The sequence below is a fragment of the Pipistrellus kuhlii genome, unplaced genomic scaffold, assembly GCF_014108245.1.
Source record: "Pipistrellus kuhlii isolate mPipKuh1 unplaced genomic scaffold, mPipKuh1.p scaffold_m20_p_5, whole genome shotgun sequence".
Lineage (NCBI taxonomy): Eukaryota > Metazoa > Chordata > Mammalia > Chiroptera > Vespertilionidae > Pipistrellus > Pipistrellus kuhlii.
In genome coordinates this window covers 80,967,089-80,985,657 of record NW_023425551.1, presented here as the reverse complement: position 1 = coordinate 80,985,657, position 18,569 = coordinate 80,967,089, and the positions used below count along the sequence as shown (strand labels likewise).

Genomic DNA, 18,569 nt, shown 5'->3' with positions numbered 1-18,569 from the left:
CCACACCATCTGTAGTGATGCCCGGAGGGAGAGGACTGGGCCTGGGTCTCCGGAGGGCCAGGAGAGGTCAGCTGCAGCCATCGACACTCAGTCTGAGGAGGGTCTTCTTGAAGCTGGGGCAACCAGCAGGCATTTGGGGGTGTGTATGTGTGTGTGTGTGTGTGTGTGTGTGTGTGTGTGAGGTTGAAGCCCTGACACTCCTCTGATGAGCTCCCAGTCCTGAGACTAAATTCCGTCTAACGGCAGACGGCATCAAGTTGGCGCAGCACTTAGCCAGATCACAGCGTCTCCGTACCAAGAGCTCAACGTGGAGTTAAGAAAAGCCATGGCTTCTAACCCAGTCGGCCTTCATTATTTCAGAGGAGCCACCTGAAACCCCTCCGTCAGTCACGCCAGCCTGTCAGAATCCGTTCTCTGGACGCCCTGCCCCCCATCCCCACTGTGTAATGGAGGGCTGCCACGAGCACCCCTGGTGCCTGTCCTCTGGCTGCCACAGGGCTGGACACCAGGTGGTATCGAGTCTGGGAAAGTGGCCGGCCACAGCATGCAGTTAAAGGAGGGGCCTTCTTGAGAACAGGGTGGGAGGCACCCAGGGACAACCTGAGCTGGGCAGGGAGGTGTCCTGTGAGGACCTGTTTGCTTTGCCAGGAGGGCTGGGCCCGGACCACTGCCGCCCCCGCCTCCCAGACGGAAGCTCAGCTGAGAGCCCCCTCCCTGTCACCCAGCCCCGTGGGAATGGCCTGGGCCAGGAGCTACCACCGAACCTGCTCCTTCTCCCAGGCCTGCTGACTTCTTGACAGGTTACAGCCCCAAAGACAAACAGATTCTGCCAAGCAAATAACTGTCCAGCAGCAGGGCTGTTGGGGAAGGCCTGAGCTGCCAGAAGACCCAGCTGACAGGGCGGGGGCCCCTGTCCTGCAGAGAACACAGCCAGGGGCACCTGGAAGGAGCAGGCCGCAGGGGCCCTGACACAGCAGTGGGGCAGGGGTTTCAGGGCCAGCTCTCTCACCCTGGGCTGTGCATCAGGCTACACAGAGAAATGAGTCCATCTCGGCCCTTGGGGCAGGGGCCTTTGTGAAGCCCACATTCTCCTCATGCAATCTGTGGCTTCCCTCACTGAGCTGCCTTCGGGAACTGGCCAGGGAATCATCTACCCCTGACACCTAATCCTTAGAGACACGGCTTACATCCAGGTCCACAGCATTTAGAACATAAAGCTTTGCCAACCAGGGTGAGAATCCAACTTGGGGGTCTGCAATTTCAGTGAAAACAATGCAGCATCTGGGAGCTGAGGGCATGGGTCCGAGCCTGCAAGACCCAGGCAACTCCTTCCCCTCTGATCTCACTCTCCTGTCAACGCAGAGGAGTGACTGAGGACAAACCCGAGTTCTGGGCTACCAACAGTGCTACATGCCCCTGGTGTGGCCCAGTGCCTGAGGGTTGACCCATGAACTAAGAAGTCACTGGGTCAGTTCCAGATCACAGCACATGCTCAGGTTACAGGCTCTTCCCTAGGAGGGGGCATACAGGAGGCAGCCAATCGATGTTTCTCTCTCATAGATGTTTTCTCTCTCTCTCTCCTCCATCCCTTTCTCTCAAATCAATAAATTAAAAATAATTTTTAAAAGAGTCCTACAGACAGGAAGGAATGGGTCCAGTGAACCCCCATTTGCCATATTTGCCAATTAAGTTTCTCTCATGCTGACGACCATGTAATCCACCCCCCATTTCCTGGCCAAGGTCATAGGCCTGTCTCAATACATATGTAGACTTGTTTGCCAGTTGCCTGGAGTGTGGTCCCTACCTGATTCTCAGGATCCCAGGCCAGTCTGCAAAAACTTCCCTAATCCATAATCTGACAGAAGGAGAGCCTGGAGACCCCAGGGAAGCTGGGATAGAGTGGTGCTCAAGAGACACATGGGACCGGGGAGTCCTAGGAGCCAGAATGGCAGCTAATCTATGTAATAAAAGGCTAATATGCAAATTGCCCCTCAACAGAGAGTTCGACTGGGGTGGGGGGGCACCCCTCCTTCAGGGCCGGCCCCACCCGATTGCCTCCCCCCCCAATGGGGGCAGGTCAGCTGGACCCCATCTGTGCATGAATTTGTGCACTGGGCCTCTAGTCTAATTATAACCCAGGACTTACTTCCCAAACAGATTTCGAACCGCAGGGTTTTTCCACTTGCAAAAGGGACAGACCCAGAGGCCAAAGAGAACCACCATGGGGCTAAGCAGGTACAGCGGGCTTCAGGGCACAATAAAACCCACTGACACACATGGACTTTTTTTGTGTGTTAATTTAATCATACAAATATTCATTTATACAGTAAGGAAAAACCTCCTCATCTTCATCTCCTCTCAGGCACCACGAAGCCCACTACAAACACCCACCCAGCTTACTCACTACACACCACTGTTGAGGTGGAGGGCAGCCAGCGCTGCTCCAGCAGTCACCCACAGAAACAAAGGGAAGGCAAGGCAGGGTGGGGCTGAGGATCAGCTTGCTTTTCTGAGCCCTGTCAACCCCACCATCCTCTCCTGCTGGGGCTCAGAATGAATTTGGGGAGGTATTTATTCTCATGCCCATTTTGCACCTTGGCCACCCTCAGGCCACACCAGCTGTCTTGCTTAGGTTTTTTTCTAGGTTGGAAGTGCCTTTGACGGGCTTCAAGTTTATAGCCAGTCCTTACAGAGGGAGAGAAGTCTGATTCTTGTAGAAAAAAATGCCCCAAATTCAACTGTCCCCATGACAAAAAGAAAAAGAAACAGCATGCACGCGTGCACACACATCCACACACACCTCACTCCATGCACACAGGAAGGCTCTTCCCGAGCCTGAGCCCTCTCCTCCCACACTGGACTCAGGCCCCTAAGGATGGCGTTGGTCTCACCTTGTGGGCACGACACTGGTGGCCTGCCCACTGGCAGCTGCTGCTTGGTGAAGAGGAGCAGAGGCTATGCAGGGAGGAGGGGCTCTGGGCATTGTTCAGCCTCAAACCAGTGGGAGGAGGCCGAATGAATGGCACTGCCAGCCCTGCTGCTGGGGAGCAGTGGACACTCTGCCCCACTCCACGGCTTGCCCTTGTTTGGGCCCTCTGCGAGGATGTGTACAGAAATGTGTGTTCTTGGGAGGGAAGCCAGCGGGTTTGGGACAGTTTCCTTGCCAGGTCAGGTTGCCTACAAGCAAGAGGAGCAGGATGCCTCTGATGAGTAACAGCACGCAGACCCCCCTGGGAAATGGTGAAGGGGCACCTTGCGTGTAGCAGACGAGGAAGCCAGGAAATCCGGGGATGGAAAGCCCCAATGATCCTGCCAGGGGCAGCTGGAGATGTGCTGCTTTGAGAGCTATCAAACGAGGAGAATGCTGGGCATGGGTGGGCTCCAGGGTGGCAGTGTCCCAGGAGATTGGCACCAACAGTAGTGGCAGTCTGGGCCCAATAGGGCCCTCAGCCAAAAAGCCATCGTGAGTCCCTGGCTCGGGCACCTGACAGGTTCTCCACTCAGGAATGGGGCACTCTTCGCGTGCAAAAGTTGGTGCTCCAGTTCAGCCCCGCCCCAGCTGTAGGCCCTGCTCAGCAGGCTGGCTCCACTTTCCTTTAGGGCTTCTCCAGTGGACAAAAATCTACCCCCCACCTTTAATTTTTGGGATGTGGGGAGGCAAAAGGGTAATTTCATACAAGCTTATCTCTCACAATCAAGCTTTTAAAAAAACAGTCTCAGAAGAGGATGAGGAGGAACAAACAACACACATTTTTGGAACTCACACACCCAGACAGAGACAGACAGGCAGGCAGACCCTCACCCACATCAAGGCTGTATGACCCCTTGCAGCCACTCATCACCTGGTCTCCTTCCTTGACTCACACTCTTGGGGTGTGGTAATAGGCAGGCAACCGCACCCTTGATCCTAGATCCATATCCCCTGGCTATCAAACCAACCAACACTTGAGGGAAGGAGGGGGTGAGAAGAGAAGAGGGACTTTGCATATTCTTGTATCTTTGGCAGACAGCTGTTCTAGCCTGGTTCAAGCCTCCCACGGAGATATCCACATTTCAACCTGCTCAAAATCCATAGGATGCCATTGGGGCCACTTGCCCAAGGGAGCAGCCAGTCATTCTGCTCTGACTGGGTGGCCCGGTCCCACCACCTCCCAACAACCAGGCATCCTGCTCAGGATGGGGGTCCTCTCATTTTCATCAAAATGTGGTCTCTAAGATCACACAGCAACTCTGGCGCTTCCCCGTGGCAATTCCCCACTGGTGTCTGTATTTCCATACCTCAAAGGCTCAGCCCCCACTAACAGGCTGCAAGAACACCACAGAGACGACGGAGAGGAAACACAGGGAAGGGAGTTGTGTGACAACAGAGAAGAACAGGGCCTTCACTTCACACTTGCTGGTGAGCTCACCCACACCCGTGTGTGCACGTGGCACATGCATAAACGCAGCACAGAATGAACGGGAGCCACAGTGGGTGAAGAAGCCCAAAAGCAGCAAGTGTGATGGCATCTGTGCCAGGAGAAACCTGGGAGAAAGCAGTCTGAATTGTTACAAGTGTGTGCAGAGGGCCTCTCCGCCTCAGAAACTCCTACGCCACCCGAGATCCGTCCTCAAGGCTTCCTCTGGGCGCACAGGGAAGTTTGGTCGTTCAGAGAGGTTCTGATGATAACAAGCCACAGGGTTGATGAATATAATGTCAAAGGTATAAATCAACAAAAGACTAAAGAGAAAGAGGAAAGGGCGATGGCTCAGTGGCTGATGCCATTAGACTCCCGGGTCACGTGGCACAGGTGAAGCCCTCCTGCAGCACTGCCCACAGAGCCCCAAACACACCACACCAGCTTGAACTGAATCGCTCCCAGAGCAAGCAGCTATTCTACAGAGTATGTTATCCCTTATCTAAAAAAGTAAAAGTGCGGAAAGAGGGGGAAAATTAACATGTGCTCAAAACTACAACCTGTCTGTAGGCAAAATAATTTTTGTTTAAAAAGATGGCTTTTTCCCCCCGTTTTAAGCTTTTTTTCCCCTTCCCGAGTGACCTAATGACTTGTTAGACTGACACCTAATAAACAAAACCCAAGGTGGCTGCATGGATTTCTTCTTGGTAGCCTCAACACCACTCCAGCGATTCAGCACTCACACATGCACACTGAGTTTACTCAAAACTAGTCTGTTCTGCTTCTTCCTCTTCTTCCGGGATGGACGGTCAGAGCCAGAGGTCCGTGCGATGTGGTCTGCAATCCTTAGGAACCCCTGCCCGCCCCCCACCAAAGTCAGACCTTCTGTCTTTTGTTAATTTTCTTCTTGCTGACACCCGTTTAAGACTGGCCGAAGGGGTACGGCCCGTGGAGCCCCTGGAAGAGAGTGAACACAGTCAGTGACGGTAGACACAGCAGGTACAATCTGAAAACCGAAACCAAGTAAAAGAATCCACAGTTCCCAGTGAGCCACAGGGACACTCTGAGGCACAGGCCAGTCTTGAGGGCTGTCCTTGCCATGCCAAACATGAGCACTTTTCAAGGTGCTAAGGGTTCTCACTCAATCACACCATCCAGAGAGGGGAGCCTCGGGGAGAGACTCCTCACTTTTCACCTTTCCTCTACCTAGTTCACAAAGCCTTCTTTCTTTCTTGACAATGTCACAACCTCTCAGCTAAAGATCCACTTGCTGCCCCTGAACTTCTACCGTGTAGGTTACTACAGGCTAATGACAAAACTTTTATCAATGACAAAAACACTGCAGCAGAAAAGCAACTACTTACTGCCACTTACTACCAGGCCGGTACTAGCAGCTTTGTGCACATCTTCTTGGACCCTCACTCCAAAACCCAGGTGAGTACTATTACACCCACATGACTGGAGAGACTAAGAGACTTGCTCAAAGTCAATCAATGGGTAGCAAAAGGTAGACCCAAGGTTCAAACCCAAGTCTGACCTTTGTTCTCCCCATAATGCCTCTCCCTTGCCACATGATAACAAGGACTAATCCAAATTCTCGAAGGCATTTTCTATGCCACTTGGCTGGGTGGAGAAGGCATCAGTCTCACTTTTTCCTTTGGTTAAGATGTGCCAATACCAAAAGCAGTGCATGAAGTTGGTGCAGGATGACCTGTGCTTTCCTCCACGCCATGCCCCTCCCTGGGTGTGCTCCTGGAAAAGACCTGGTCAGTGCTAAGACCTGAGGGCAAAGACAACGGGTGACCACCTTCAAACTGGCCTACCACCCAAACTGGCCCAGAAGCAGCAGGGCCCACAGACCAAAGGGACCAAATGGGAGCAGAAAACAGGCACCTCAGCCACAGCCACAACAAATGACCAGAGAGGGGCTTCCTGATTTGACGACGACTTAAGAATCCTGAGTCCAGGAGGGAGGAGGGACAGGAATCAGTAAGATGATATTTGCTATTAGCTTGATGGACTGTGGGCACTTAAAACCTGATTGCCTTAAAAAAAAAAAAGAGGCAGTTTCTTTGAAAAGAAATAAAGGTCTTGGTTGCCAGGGATTAGGATCCCTTTTCAGTATGATCTTTGCTGCCATGTTCCTAGCATGCCACCTGTCCCTTAGCAGGCACCCAGTAAGTATTTGCTGAATTAATAACTGAACGAGAAGAGGTATTTCTCAGACTACTACCTAATGTTAGACCCCTCTAAGTCACAGGAATATTAGTCCTTCCAAATCCAAGTTTTTAAGTAGCAGCTGAGGCCTGGGGACACAGGAGTCTGGGTTATGCCATCCTACTGGTCACAGACCCAGGTCTCAGGGGAGGCTGGGGTCTCTGGAGGGGGTTTGCTGGTCCTGCAGCTTGCACTGCAGTGGGATCCAGGTTATGTAGAAAGAGGAGAGCAGCCCAGCCAGCATGGCGGGGTAGTTGCAGGTTTGATCCCTAGTGTGGGAGTGCAGGAGCCAGCCAGTCAATAATTCTCTTTCATCACTGATGTTTCTTTCTCTCTCTCCTCCTCTCCTTTTCTCTTTGAAATTAATAAAAAAATATTTTAAAAAGAAAAGAAACAGGAGATATCTGGGTTCTGCCCTTGAGTAAGATCCCCACCCCCAGGATCTCAGGTTCCTCCCTAAATCTTTCCACATTTAAGGTTCTAGGAGCTGACACAAAATGCCTTGGCTCCGGAGGCTGAAAAACAGTATTTCAAGAAAAACTGCCCTTTGGTCATGCTTACACCAGCAGCCAAAAACGGCCAATAGGAAGCATGCCCTGGCTGGATGGTTCAGTTGGCTGGAGTACTGTCCCGTACAACAAAAGATTGCAGGTTCGATCCCTGGTCAGGGCATGTATGGGAAGCAACTGGTCAATGTTTTGCTTGTTCTCTCTCTCAAAAATCAGTAACAACATATCCTCAGGGGAAGATTTAAAAATAATAGAAAACAATGAGATTCAAATGTCCATGTATGTGGTGGTGTGTTCTCAGTGAAAAGCATTGAAATTGCTTTTGCTTCTAAATCCCTCCCCTGACATAAAGTCACGAAAGACCAGCTAGAGAGTTGCTTGATAGCATCACTGAACAGAAGAGCCTGAGGCGCATTCGGAGGACAGGCTGGCCACCACTGACGGCATCAACCATGTGCCAGGTGCTACTCTTTTAATTCTTACAAAGGTCCGTTTTGACAAGTATGATCTTCCAGCTCAGAAAGGTGTGGTAACTTAATCAAGGGCCCAGAGCTGGTAAGTAGAGCAGTGATGTTTAAAAATGCCAAAATGTCACATGTCTTGCCAGCCCCTAAGCCCACCAGGCCTCCAGCAGGTAGGCTAAGCCTGTACAGTAGCCATGGACCTACCCACTCAACTCAGTGGGGCCAGGGTAGCAAAGGGCTCTCAGCCTCCATTTTGTGGGGCCTGGTCAGAGGGTCACACTCACCACAGCTGGCAAGTAAAGAAGCTTAAAACAAGCTGCTCTCAGTTCTTCCCAACAACATCCATTCATCCGGAACAATCCAAGGAAAGCAATAAAGGCTTAGATTCCCGTAAGATTAAAACCAATACAATGCTCAAAGGTCTCCGTACTGGGGGGAGTAGGGTGGGCGGTGGCACGGAGGAAAGAAAACCCCAAACAAACAGCATTTGTTTTCTATGAAGTATTTCTTCCCCCTTTACCTTAAATTTAACTGCTTTTCCAGACCAAAGCTCCTCACAGTTCACATGGGCCTTTATAAATTAGCCTTCAAACTTGTCTGAAATGCTTGGAGAAGGGAAATTATTCCTTTGCCAAAGAGCTGTCGTACATTCTTATTTTATGGGTCAATAAAATAGGTCCTGTGCTACTGACAGAGAGAAATAAAGACATGGGCATTTTCAGACTTCCACTTGAGTGCCCTGGCCCTTAGACCATTCATTCGGTGTGGTATTTGCCTAGCTTAGATTCCATAGTTATCGTTGGTCCTCTATTTACTGGCCGAGGTCCCATGCCTTTTGGAAAGAAACATGCTACCTCATTCCCTTTCACCCAGAGAATGGCATATTGAAACTGTTTAATTGGTATAGAAAGGTGACTTGAGAACAAGCTGTATTTTCCTTCCCCCAAAATTAACTACCACCACTTCAAGAAAGGGAGAGAAAACCAATTCTATTTCAAAACCCCTTTATCATCCAGACTCCCCACATGCAGGATTATAGGTGTAACAAGTGGGTCACAGAGCACAGGTAATGCAACGCCAGTTATAAAGGAAAAGCCTGGCAGAGATTCCAAGAACAGCTTGTTCAGGGCGTCCGATGGCAAGGAGGCCAAGTGGGATGGAGGCATATTCAAAACAGGAGGCCCTTCCTCATTTCAGGTTCTACTGAAGTTCAAGACCTGGTGTAACAGGTTCGCAGGGCTCACAATCCCAGCCGAAAAGCAGGGTTTGGCAATACAGATAATGTTCACTCTCTTCTGGGGCCTAGCGATTCTACTTTTATCTGTAGGAAAAGCAAATACCAAATATTTTAACTAACCTGGCATCACCAACATCTTTCCTGTCACAGTTACACCACTACGAATAAGGAAAACAGACATATTAGATGGTACTATCGAGCCCTGAATTAAACTCCGACTCAAGCCAAAACTGAGGCCATCAGATTACAAAACAGTGAGTTTGACACAGAAGGCCAGTGTCCTCACTGAGGAACCACTTCTCCCCACAGACACAGCACTACAGCAAGGCTGGACTGATGCAGGCCAAAGGGGAGGAACAATACGACGCAGAAAAGAATTGCTTTACCTGACTCCAGGTCTGAAGGCCAATTCCCCAGTACCTACCCAACTTCCACAGAAATGGGCTTTCTAAAGCTCCATTTCTTGGGGCAGCCTCACATCTGTCAGGGGACAATAAAGTGCTTCTGGGGAAGGAGAGACAGCCTTTGTGTCCACAGGGACTGAGGTGTTGCCTGTTTACCTCAATCTTCTTTAAGCTTTCCATCAACACCTGTTACAGCTCTGAGCCCTGGGGCCCGGCCTTCCCTCGGCTGCAGGACAGGCGGCCCTCTTAGAGCACCGGAGCGCCATCCTCAGCAGCTAAGAGCAGGAGCCCCAGCTGGGTGAAAGATTACAGTAGGAGGGCCAGGTCCTGAACTGCACTTCCACAATGGAGTAACTTGGGCAAGCTATACTTGGCTAATTCTAAAAAAACATTTTTTAAAAAGAACATTTACACTGAGTGGCCAGATTATTATGATCTCTGAACACATAATAATCTGGCCACTCAGTGTATGTCCTATATAATAAAAGGCTAATATGCAAATTGTCCCCTCTACCAGGAGTTCGACCAACAGGCAGGCCAATGGCCAGTGTTGCTCAGTTAGTTGGAGCATCATCCCAAAGGGTCATGGGTTTGATTCCCAGTCAGGACACATACCTAGGTTGCAGTTCAATCCCTGATTAAGGCCCTATGGGAGGCAACTGATATCTCTCTCTCTCTCTCTCTCTCTCAACAACACACACACACACACACACAAGAGAGAACATTTATAGGCACAGAAAAGCTTAGTCTCATTTACCACAATCTACTGAAAGGAAAACTTAAGAGCCAGTACCTATGATCTTGTTTTCAAAAAACAAATCTAAAAAATAACTCTGATGTGTATTTCATAGTGGTTTACAGCAACCCCATGGAAGAGCAGGGTCACTCCAAGCAGTGATTTGGTTGCCACTGATCTTACATGAGTGTGTACCTATAATATCTTAAAGATCTTGCTAAAATTTTGCAGAAATCAAAATAACTTTTCAAAAAGGAATAATACAAAAATTGTCACAGATGGAAAGCATTAAGTGTATATTAAAGTACTAAAAAACTGGAAACTAGTTCTATTTCAGTTAGAATTTTGAAAAACATTTATTCATCCATTTTCAACAGTAGGAAGTATAGTGTTATTGAAGAGCAAGTAAAAGAAATGAACTGAAATGTTTTGCAGTAGTGAGCCACCTCTGCTTTTAACCTTGCAGGCCAAAAAGGCAAGCTGAAATTGCTCCGGAAACAAGGATGCCTCATGAGGACTTTCTGGGTTGCTCTTTTTCTCTGAAAGCTTGTTTAGAGAAAGTACTGCAACACAAACTTTCACATATCTGTCTTTGTTTTCCTTTTATTTGTGATTTGATTTAAATAAATAAAAAGGTTCACACAGATTAACAAGCTCTCCAGTGCATAGTGATGGCAGCACTGGTAATACCAGGAGGGCCTCGTTTGCTGGGCCAGTCTCACATCTACAGCTCCTTTTCTATCATTTATGTGCATGGCAGACAAAGACAGAAGGGTAAGGGCTTAGTACCAAGTTCTAGTCTGATCCTGAAGTGACATGGCTGACGATGCCCCGCTCACCAGGGGGCACTTTGTTGGCAAGGGCCAGCGACTAAGCCTTGATCAGACTCATTAACTTCTCGTTAATTAGAAATAAAACAGTCTGAACAGGAATATTGGGCGGGACTCTCAGAAACACTCAAACCAGGCCCTTCCCTTGATGGGTGCCAACAGCCTGAGGAGCTTCTAGTGGGACAGCGGTGCCACGCCAACATGATGGAACTTCTGCAGATGCTTTAACCTGATGCTCATGCCCCTTCATGTGACAGTCCTTAAAGCTTCAAACATACGTTTGATGCACTGGCTGAGGATGATTGTGAGAACCAGCCAAAGAGAATAAAATAAACCTACTTTTAAGCATGAGGTCTGATGGTGGGCAGATCAGTTCAAAACCTTTTGGTTGTGCCAAAACTGTGTTTAAGAAGCTTGATTCAGTTATAAGCATGCTGAATTGATTTTTTTTAAAAGCTCGGAGGGGGGGGAGTCATTTTTACACTTAATGCTGTAACACAGTTTTTCTGTTGCTCTTAACGAACTTCTACAGCCCTGTTGGGGACCTTCTTATCTATCCATCCATCCATTCTCCCTCTACCATCATGCATCCTTCAGTCTTCCTTCCTTCCTTCATCCTCCATCTTCCCATCCATCCACAGTTCCCGCTGGCCAAGGGCAACTCCTATAGCCTTCAGCTACCCTCTGACAAATCATGAAAATGACTGTGAGGAGTAAAATTCAAAAACGGTGAATGAGAACACATTGAAGTTCTACAGGGAGAAGGAGGACACTGCTGAGTCTGACTTTCCCTTTCAGGAGAGGCTTCAGGAAAGCTGCTTGCTACTTGTAATTCTAGCGCAGATGGGGTCCTGGCAGACAGAGCTCTCTCCTGGCCTGTCCTCCAAGAAAGGAGATTCCTAAAAAGGAAGAAAACCGGCAAGAGTCTCACTGGGGAGGACACCCAAAAGGAGAGGAACGTATCCAAGCTCCTGGCCCCGTGGCCACTGGGGTTTCACTGCGGAGTCCTGCCGAGGCACAGGGTGAGGCTGCTGGTCCTCTCGGAATTACCATTGGGACTCCTGGTGCCTTCTGTCAACTACATTTTCCTGGTGCACCATTGTCTTCCCCACCTCTCTCACAATGAATTCACACCACCATTCCCCCAACCGCCCAAGGGGCTGGCTAACTGAGAATAAACTGTCTTTCCTTGGTCCTATTCAGTCATATATTTGGTTTCATCTTGCCACTCCCCTGCTCAAAAGCAATGTTGGCATTGCTTTCTTTCACATTAAAAGTAAACTCCCCTTTGCTTGGCATTCAAAGATCTTCCTCCAAAATTCACCCCACCCTCTTTAAGCACATCTCACTCACCACGTCAGGCTGGCCAGTGTCCCATGAACACACCTTGCCTGTGGTTGCCTCTGGGTCTTCCTGTATGTCATGGTTTCCCAAAGTGTGGTACGCGTACCCCCAGGGGTAAGGGAAGAGTTTGGTGGGGGTACGCATTGCACCGGAGTTTGGTGGGGATACTGCAATGTGCTTAGCTGTGACTAATACATCCTTTTTTTTTTTTTTTTTTTTTTTACGAGGGGTACTCAACATATGTCAAAAGTTTGGGAAACACTGCTATGTAATACCTCTTGCTTCCAATTCAAATTGGATCTATCACATATGAAGGTAATATTTTTCTGGCTACTCCAAACCTCATTGCTTTCTCCTTCCTCCAAAATCATGAGCATTTAAAAGTTAACTGGGACTCAATATACTTTATCTTTACTGGCTCTCATTCTTTCCTATGAGCTAGGCTTGTCTTTGTGGCCAGAAAGCAATTTCTTTGAAGAAAAGGATTAGCACCAGCTAAGCATCTAGGAGGCCTCAACAATCAACTAATAATATTGAAGCTATCTCTGTGTAAAGCAAAGTGTTTTTTTTTCTAATGTATTTTTACTGATTTTAGAGAGGGAGAGAGAGAAAAAAAAAACTTCAATGCTGAGAGAGAATCAGGATTAGCTACCTCCTGCATGCCCCACACTGCGGATGAAGCCCACAACCCAGGTATATGCCCTGACCGGGAATTGAGCCATGACTTCCTATTCATAGGTCGATGCTCAACCACTGAGCCACGCTGGCCGGGCTTCAGTGACTCTTCAGCAGTGAAGTCACAACAAACACTCAGGATCATCGTCCTCTGCAGGTGAAGGCCCACAGCTTTGGAAGGGATCTCACTTTTAACTGAGCTCTAAGGAAGCCCACGTATTCCCTCTGCTGTAGACAAGCTTGTAACCTTTCCTTCTGCATCTGGTCCTGCCAGAAATGCAGTTACAGCAGACTTAGCTGAGGACAAGTCATTTGAAACCGGAGCATCTAGGCCAGAAGATAAATTGTCATACTTGTGAATTACACTTATGTCTTTGAATGTGTAATTTTGCTAGTCCTACTTTGAGAACTTCCACCAGAAAATAAAATGCTAAATTCAGAGTATAAGGAAGAGAATGTATCATTACAATCAAAATAAAATATTCTGGCAACCTTGGGAATATGAGCTCTGGTTCAGCTCTCAGACTGCTCAGCATCACATCAGCGTAAAATAATGCTGAGCCCCAAATCAAATAAAAGGGAGCCAAGCAGCTCTGAAGCTGTTGAGGTATAAAGGGAGAGTTCCTGGAGATAATTTTTATTCTCAGTTAGATAGTAATGTTACAAACAATAAAAGACATTTTCTAAGGCTCACAGTGTTTGCTTATTTTTAATGTACACATGACCCATGCCAGTTCAAACATCGGCAAGGCTGGCAGGGCTTACTGGCTCCTCAGGGTTTTCAAAAGGGATTCATCGAAATATCACTAAATCAAAGGCTCCTGGCAAACCCCTTTTGGTACAGAATGTGCTAATCTGCCAGCAAACCTGAGGCAGGGATGGGGGTGGGATGCAGGTTCTTCGATTGCTTGGCATGGTTTCCCCCTCGGTCACAAAGTCGTCTGTAGCTCCTGAAGACGAACAAGGAGATCTCTACAACCTGACACTAGTATATAAACTACCTTTAGAGAACAGCCAACAGACTGCTTCTGCCAGCAAACCTCATCACAGTGTGGTCTAGAAGAACATTAGACTCAACCTGGGTCCCTGGGTTCTAGCCCATGGCCCACCCCCGATTTGACCCCCAATTTGCTCTGTGTATGAGAGCAAAGCACTTACAACTTCCTGATTAGTTTGTCAAATGAACAGTGTAACTATAAAACTCACAAGAGTGTGGTGAATTAAGAAGAAAAGCAGTAAAGGTGGCCTGGATATTCCTCAAGGAAGGAACAACCTAAGACAAGCACAGTCCCAGATGGGCCATCAGGAGAGAACTTGGGAGTCAACAGAGGTGGGGCACAGACCCTTACACCCTCTCCTCCCCCCCTCAGCTTTACAGGGGCCTGAACCTTCACCCCTTCTGAAGAAGATCTTCTGCCCCCATGACTGCTTTGCTTCCCATGCCCAGCTCAAATCGGGACCCAGGTAACAGACAGAGACTTGGCTGACAGCAGCGGCCCTCGCACTGCAACAAGACTTGTTTGAGATGTCTTGTACCCATCGTGAGGGGAAGTGGGTTTTTGATCTCCAAATCCACCCTAGTAACAGGAATGCTCAGGGCCTACTCAAGAAGGCAAATAATCCTTTCCACTAATATACACAGGGTAAAATAACATTATTGTTAGACTATGAAGTTTGACAGTAAATTAGTAGTCAAGTTCTCACAGTAATTTAAATAGGCTAATTGAAATAAGTGAATATTTTAGAAAAATTGATTGTACTATACAAAAAGCTGTTTCTAAAGTGTTAAAAATTTTTATTGGCAGTTCATCTCATGGTAAAATTGTGTAACATGTAATGAAACTAAAGCAGTCATATTTTAGCACAAAAAAATTAAAATGTAAAAGCTATCGAGACTACATTATAAAATTTCCAAAAGCTCCTAAGATTTAAATTTTAAAAAGGGGGTGATAGAAGAATATCATGTAAGAAAAAATATCCTGTAAGTAAATTACATCTAGAAAATTCTTACTTTAGAAAATTAAATTTCATTTGTAATGCTAATAGCAAGACACTCATGAAAAACAAACATGGTGTCAAAACAAGCCAGAGGAAAGTCATTTGGGCAAAAAAATGAAAAAAGATCCCAAGTCAAATTTATAGAAAATATTCCTTTATTAACTTTTGGTCAAGAATATGTTTGTATATTTTCAAAAAACAACTCCAAGACCATGTGGATTCCTGCAACAGAGAGGAACTGACAGGAGTGCTCCAGCCATGAAGACAGAAGAGAAACAGTCCAGAGATGGAAGACGCTGACGATGCCTCGCCATACCAGCAGACAGCAGCTGCGTGTTGCTGAAAGATGCCCAAAACCAAACCAGAGACGGTCGGACCTGCATCACCACCATTTGTCCACCATCCAGAACTGAAATATTGCTGACAGGTACACATAAGGAACTGTTTGACATTGAAATTGGGACTCAAAAGAACTTTTGGCTCAGAAAGAAACTCAGTACAGACTGATTCATCTGCCTCTCAGCATAATCATTATGGCTTGTCTCATTTTCGGTTCTTATAAGTGTATTTCTTTTTTTTAAAATATATTTTATTATTTTGTACAGAGAGGAAGGGAGAGATAGAGAGCTAGAAACATCGATGAGAGAGAGAATCATCGACCAGCTGCCTCTTGCACACCCCTACTGGGGATATGCCCGCAACCAAAGTACATGCCCTTGACTGGAATCGAACCCGGGACCCTTCAGTCCCCAAGCCGACGCTCTATCCATTGAGCCAAACCGGTCTAGGCAATATAAGTGTATTTCTTGTATCACATGATCTCATGCATCTAGGGGGAAAAATGAACAACATAAACTGATGAACAAAAACAGACCCGGAGACAGGGAAACATCGATCAGACTGTCAAACCACAGAGGGAAGGTAGGGGAGGGTGGAGGAAAGGGGGAGAGATCAACCAAAGGACTTGCATGCATGCATATAAGCCTAACCAATGGTCACGGACAACAGGGGCGTGGGGGCATATGTGGGGAGGGATTTGGGATGGGAATAGGGGGATGAGGATAATTATGTGATACCATAATCAATTAAAAAAAAATTAGGGAAAAAAAGGTGGCTTGGATAACCTGAAGTGGTTTGTTTACACATCAGACACAGTATTATTACGTCAGTCCTTGGATCTCTTCACTATCTCAACCAGTGGTCCCCTGGCAGAGCGATTCCCCCCATCCCTTCACCCCTACCTCTGCCCAAGGAACATTTGGCAATGTCTAAAGACATTTTCGGTACTTAAAGTTGGGGAGGTAAAGGCCAGAGACATTGCTAAACATCTTATAATGCATAACACCCCCCCACCCTAAGACTCTTTTGCTTTACACTTGGCACTCAGTGGACTACAGCCAGTCTCACCACATTAGATGCCATCCATACAATATGACTCTCAAATTTAACCTCCACCCAGACCTCTCTCCTAAATTCTATACCCAACCTGGATATACAACAGCCCACTTGACACCTCCATTTGGATGTTTAGAGAAACTGTCCACGTGCCCAAAATGGAACTTCCGATCACTCTCCACCTCTACCCCAGCCTTTCCTTCTCCACTGATGGCCATTTCATCCTAAATTTTAGATGCTCAGACAAAAAACCTTGGTGTCATCCTTTACCCTCTCTTACGTCCCCCATTCCGACCTACTAGCAAATCCTGCTGGCTATAAACTGGATCCAGACTCAGACCTTCTACCTCCACCGCCACCACTCTGGTCTAAACTACTCCCCCACATACCCTGAATGATTGTGCTATCTTCTCTACTGTCCTCTGCTTCTATGCTTGCCCTACATTCGCCACATGAGAGCCAGAGTGATCCTTTTACAACCTTAGGACAGACCACATCACCTCTCCTCTCACCGTTCATATTCCTGTCCCTCAGAACAAAAGCTCGAAGCTTTTCAAGGGGCCACAAAGCCCTCCATAACCTGGCTTCTGTTTTCTAACTTCACCTCTCTCTCCTCTCCTCCTCACTCATTCTGTTCCTTGAACAAACCTGGTAAACTTCCACTTCAGGTCTTATACTGGCTGTCCCTTTTTTCTAAAATAGTCTTTTTCCAGAGAGCCTTTATAGGAATAAAATCTAACTTTAAAGGGAGTAAGGTAATCCCTACCTATGTTCTAGTTCTGAAATGCTAAGTATATTCAAGGGAGATTTTACATTTGTTCTAGAAAAATAAAGCTCCAGAGACTATCTTTTTGCAACGATCAAGGAATATAAATAGGTTTTGTGACTGCAAGAGGTATAGGTGCTGCTGTCACAAGAGTAGCTAGCGGAAATTTCAATCTCAACAAAAACCTAAAATCAAATGACTTGGGAGGTTCTAGGGAATCTTTTCCCTTCCTTGTTGGCTAGCAATAAAGGCTGATTTCCGTAGCTCCCACTGACCTTATAGGGAGAGGGGGATTAGTATAGAGAAGTCAAATAATAGCTTGTCAATAATGGGCTTGCTCCTCGTTTGAAATGTAGCAGGATACTACAAAAAGCATGTCCTCCCTAGCCCACAACTGTTAGCTCAGCTGATAAAAATGTGTGCATGAAACTGTATTGGGAAGCAATGGAGTGCACTGTTAGGAGAGCAGCCTTGAGAGTGAAAGACAACTGCTTTTGCTTTTGTTCATATCCTGGTTTCAACACTCTAACTACGTGACCTTGGGCAATTCAGGGGATCTGTGTACCCCAAGTCTCAGAACTGTAGAGTAGGGCTAATAACAGGACCTGTATCGTGGTACTCGTGGTACTGTTGTGAGGACTAAATGAAGTAACGCACATCAAACATTGAGCCTGCTACCTCTGGGGAACAAATACTGGAGGGTGGGAGGCAGGGAGGTGACTGGTATTTTTTGTAATAAGTTTTGTAGAACTCCGTGCATTGATAATTTTAACAATGAAAATTAAATTAAAAAACAAAAACAAAACACAGCACAGTGCCTAGCACATAGTGTTCAATAAATAGCAGTTTCACAGCTTTGATGATCGTACTTCAATGGCCTCTGGGAGTAGCATGCTTTGCTACCTGTCCCTTGTCAGAGAACACAAGCTGGATAAAATATCAAGTGAAACAGCTTTCCTTTCAGCTTCTCCTTCAGCCATCTTTAAACCTTTCGTGAAAAGGGTCTGTATCTGAGAAGACTCATTCATGGGAGTGAAAAGTTAGTTACACTGGCCTCTATTGCCTTACGTAAGTATTAGCCCAGATAAGGACACTAAGGACACCTGTCCTGTGGTCAAATTCAAATGAATTGGGGGTGGCTCAGTGGTTGAGCATAGACCTATGAACGGGTCAAGGCACATGCCTGGGTTGTGGGATTGATCCCCAGAGTGGATCAATGATTCTCATTATGGGTGTTTTTATCTCTCTCTCTGCCTTCCTCTGAAATCAATACAAATATATATATTTTTTAAATGAATTGGGCGAATGATAAGCCCAATTCCACTGTCATCCTAAACCTATCCCTTATTATGTTAAACTGGCAACTTCAGAGCAGACAATAAGATTCACAAGCAGACAAATTCACAAGCCATTAATTACATCCTCAGGCCCAGGCCACAAAAGACTTGCTTTTTTCAAACCTTCCCGTCTAGTAACCGCTACTACAACTTTTAAACCCTCACCTAAACTCACCTAACTTTTCTATGTTTCAGTCAACGCAGATAAGCAGCAGGTTAGCAGTCAGTTGATTTCTGATGTAATAAAAGTAGACTGACTT

General features: G+C 47.0%; 1 protein-coding gene across 1 annotated transcript in view; it reads right to left on the bottom strand.

Moving 5' to 3' along the window:
- Positions 1-5,002: 5,002 nt before the first annotated feature.
- The window catches only part of ILRUN (inflammation and lipid regulator with UBA-like and NBR1-like domains), an 87,058-nt gene continuing 73,491 nt past the window's right edge, over positions 5,003-18,569 (bottom strand). The window contains exon 5 of the mRNA XM_036415339.2: positions 5,003-5,354. Within this exon, the coding sequence (XP_036271232.1) occupies positions 5,319-5,354 (36 nt within the window). The 3' untranslated portion in view covers positions 5,003-5,318. The remainder of the gene's footprint in view (positions 5,355-18,569) is intronic.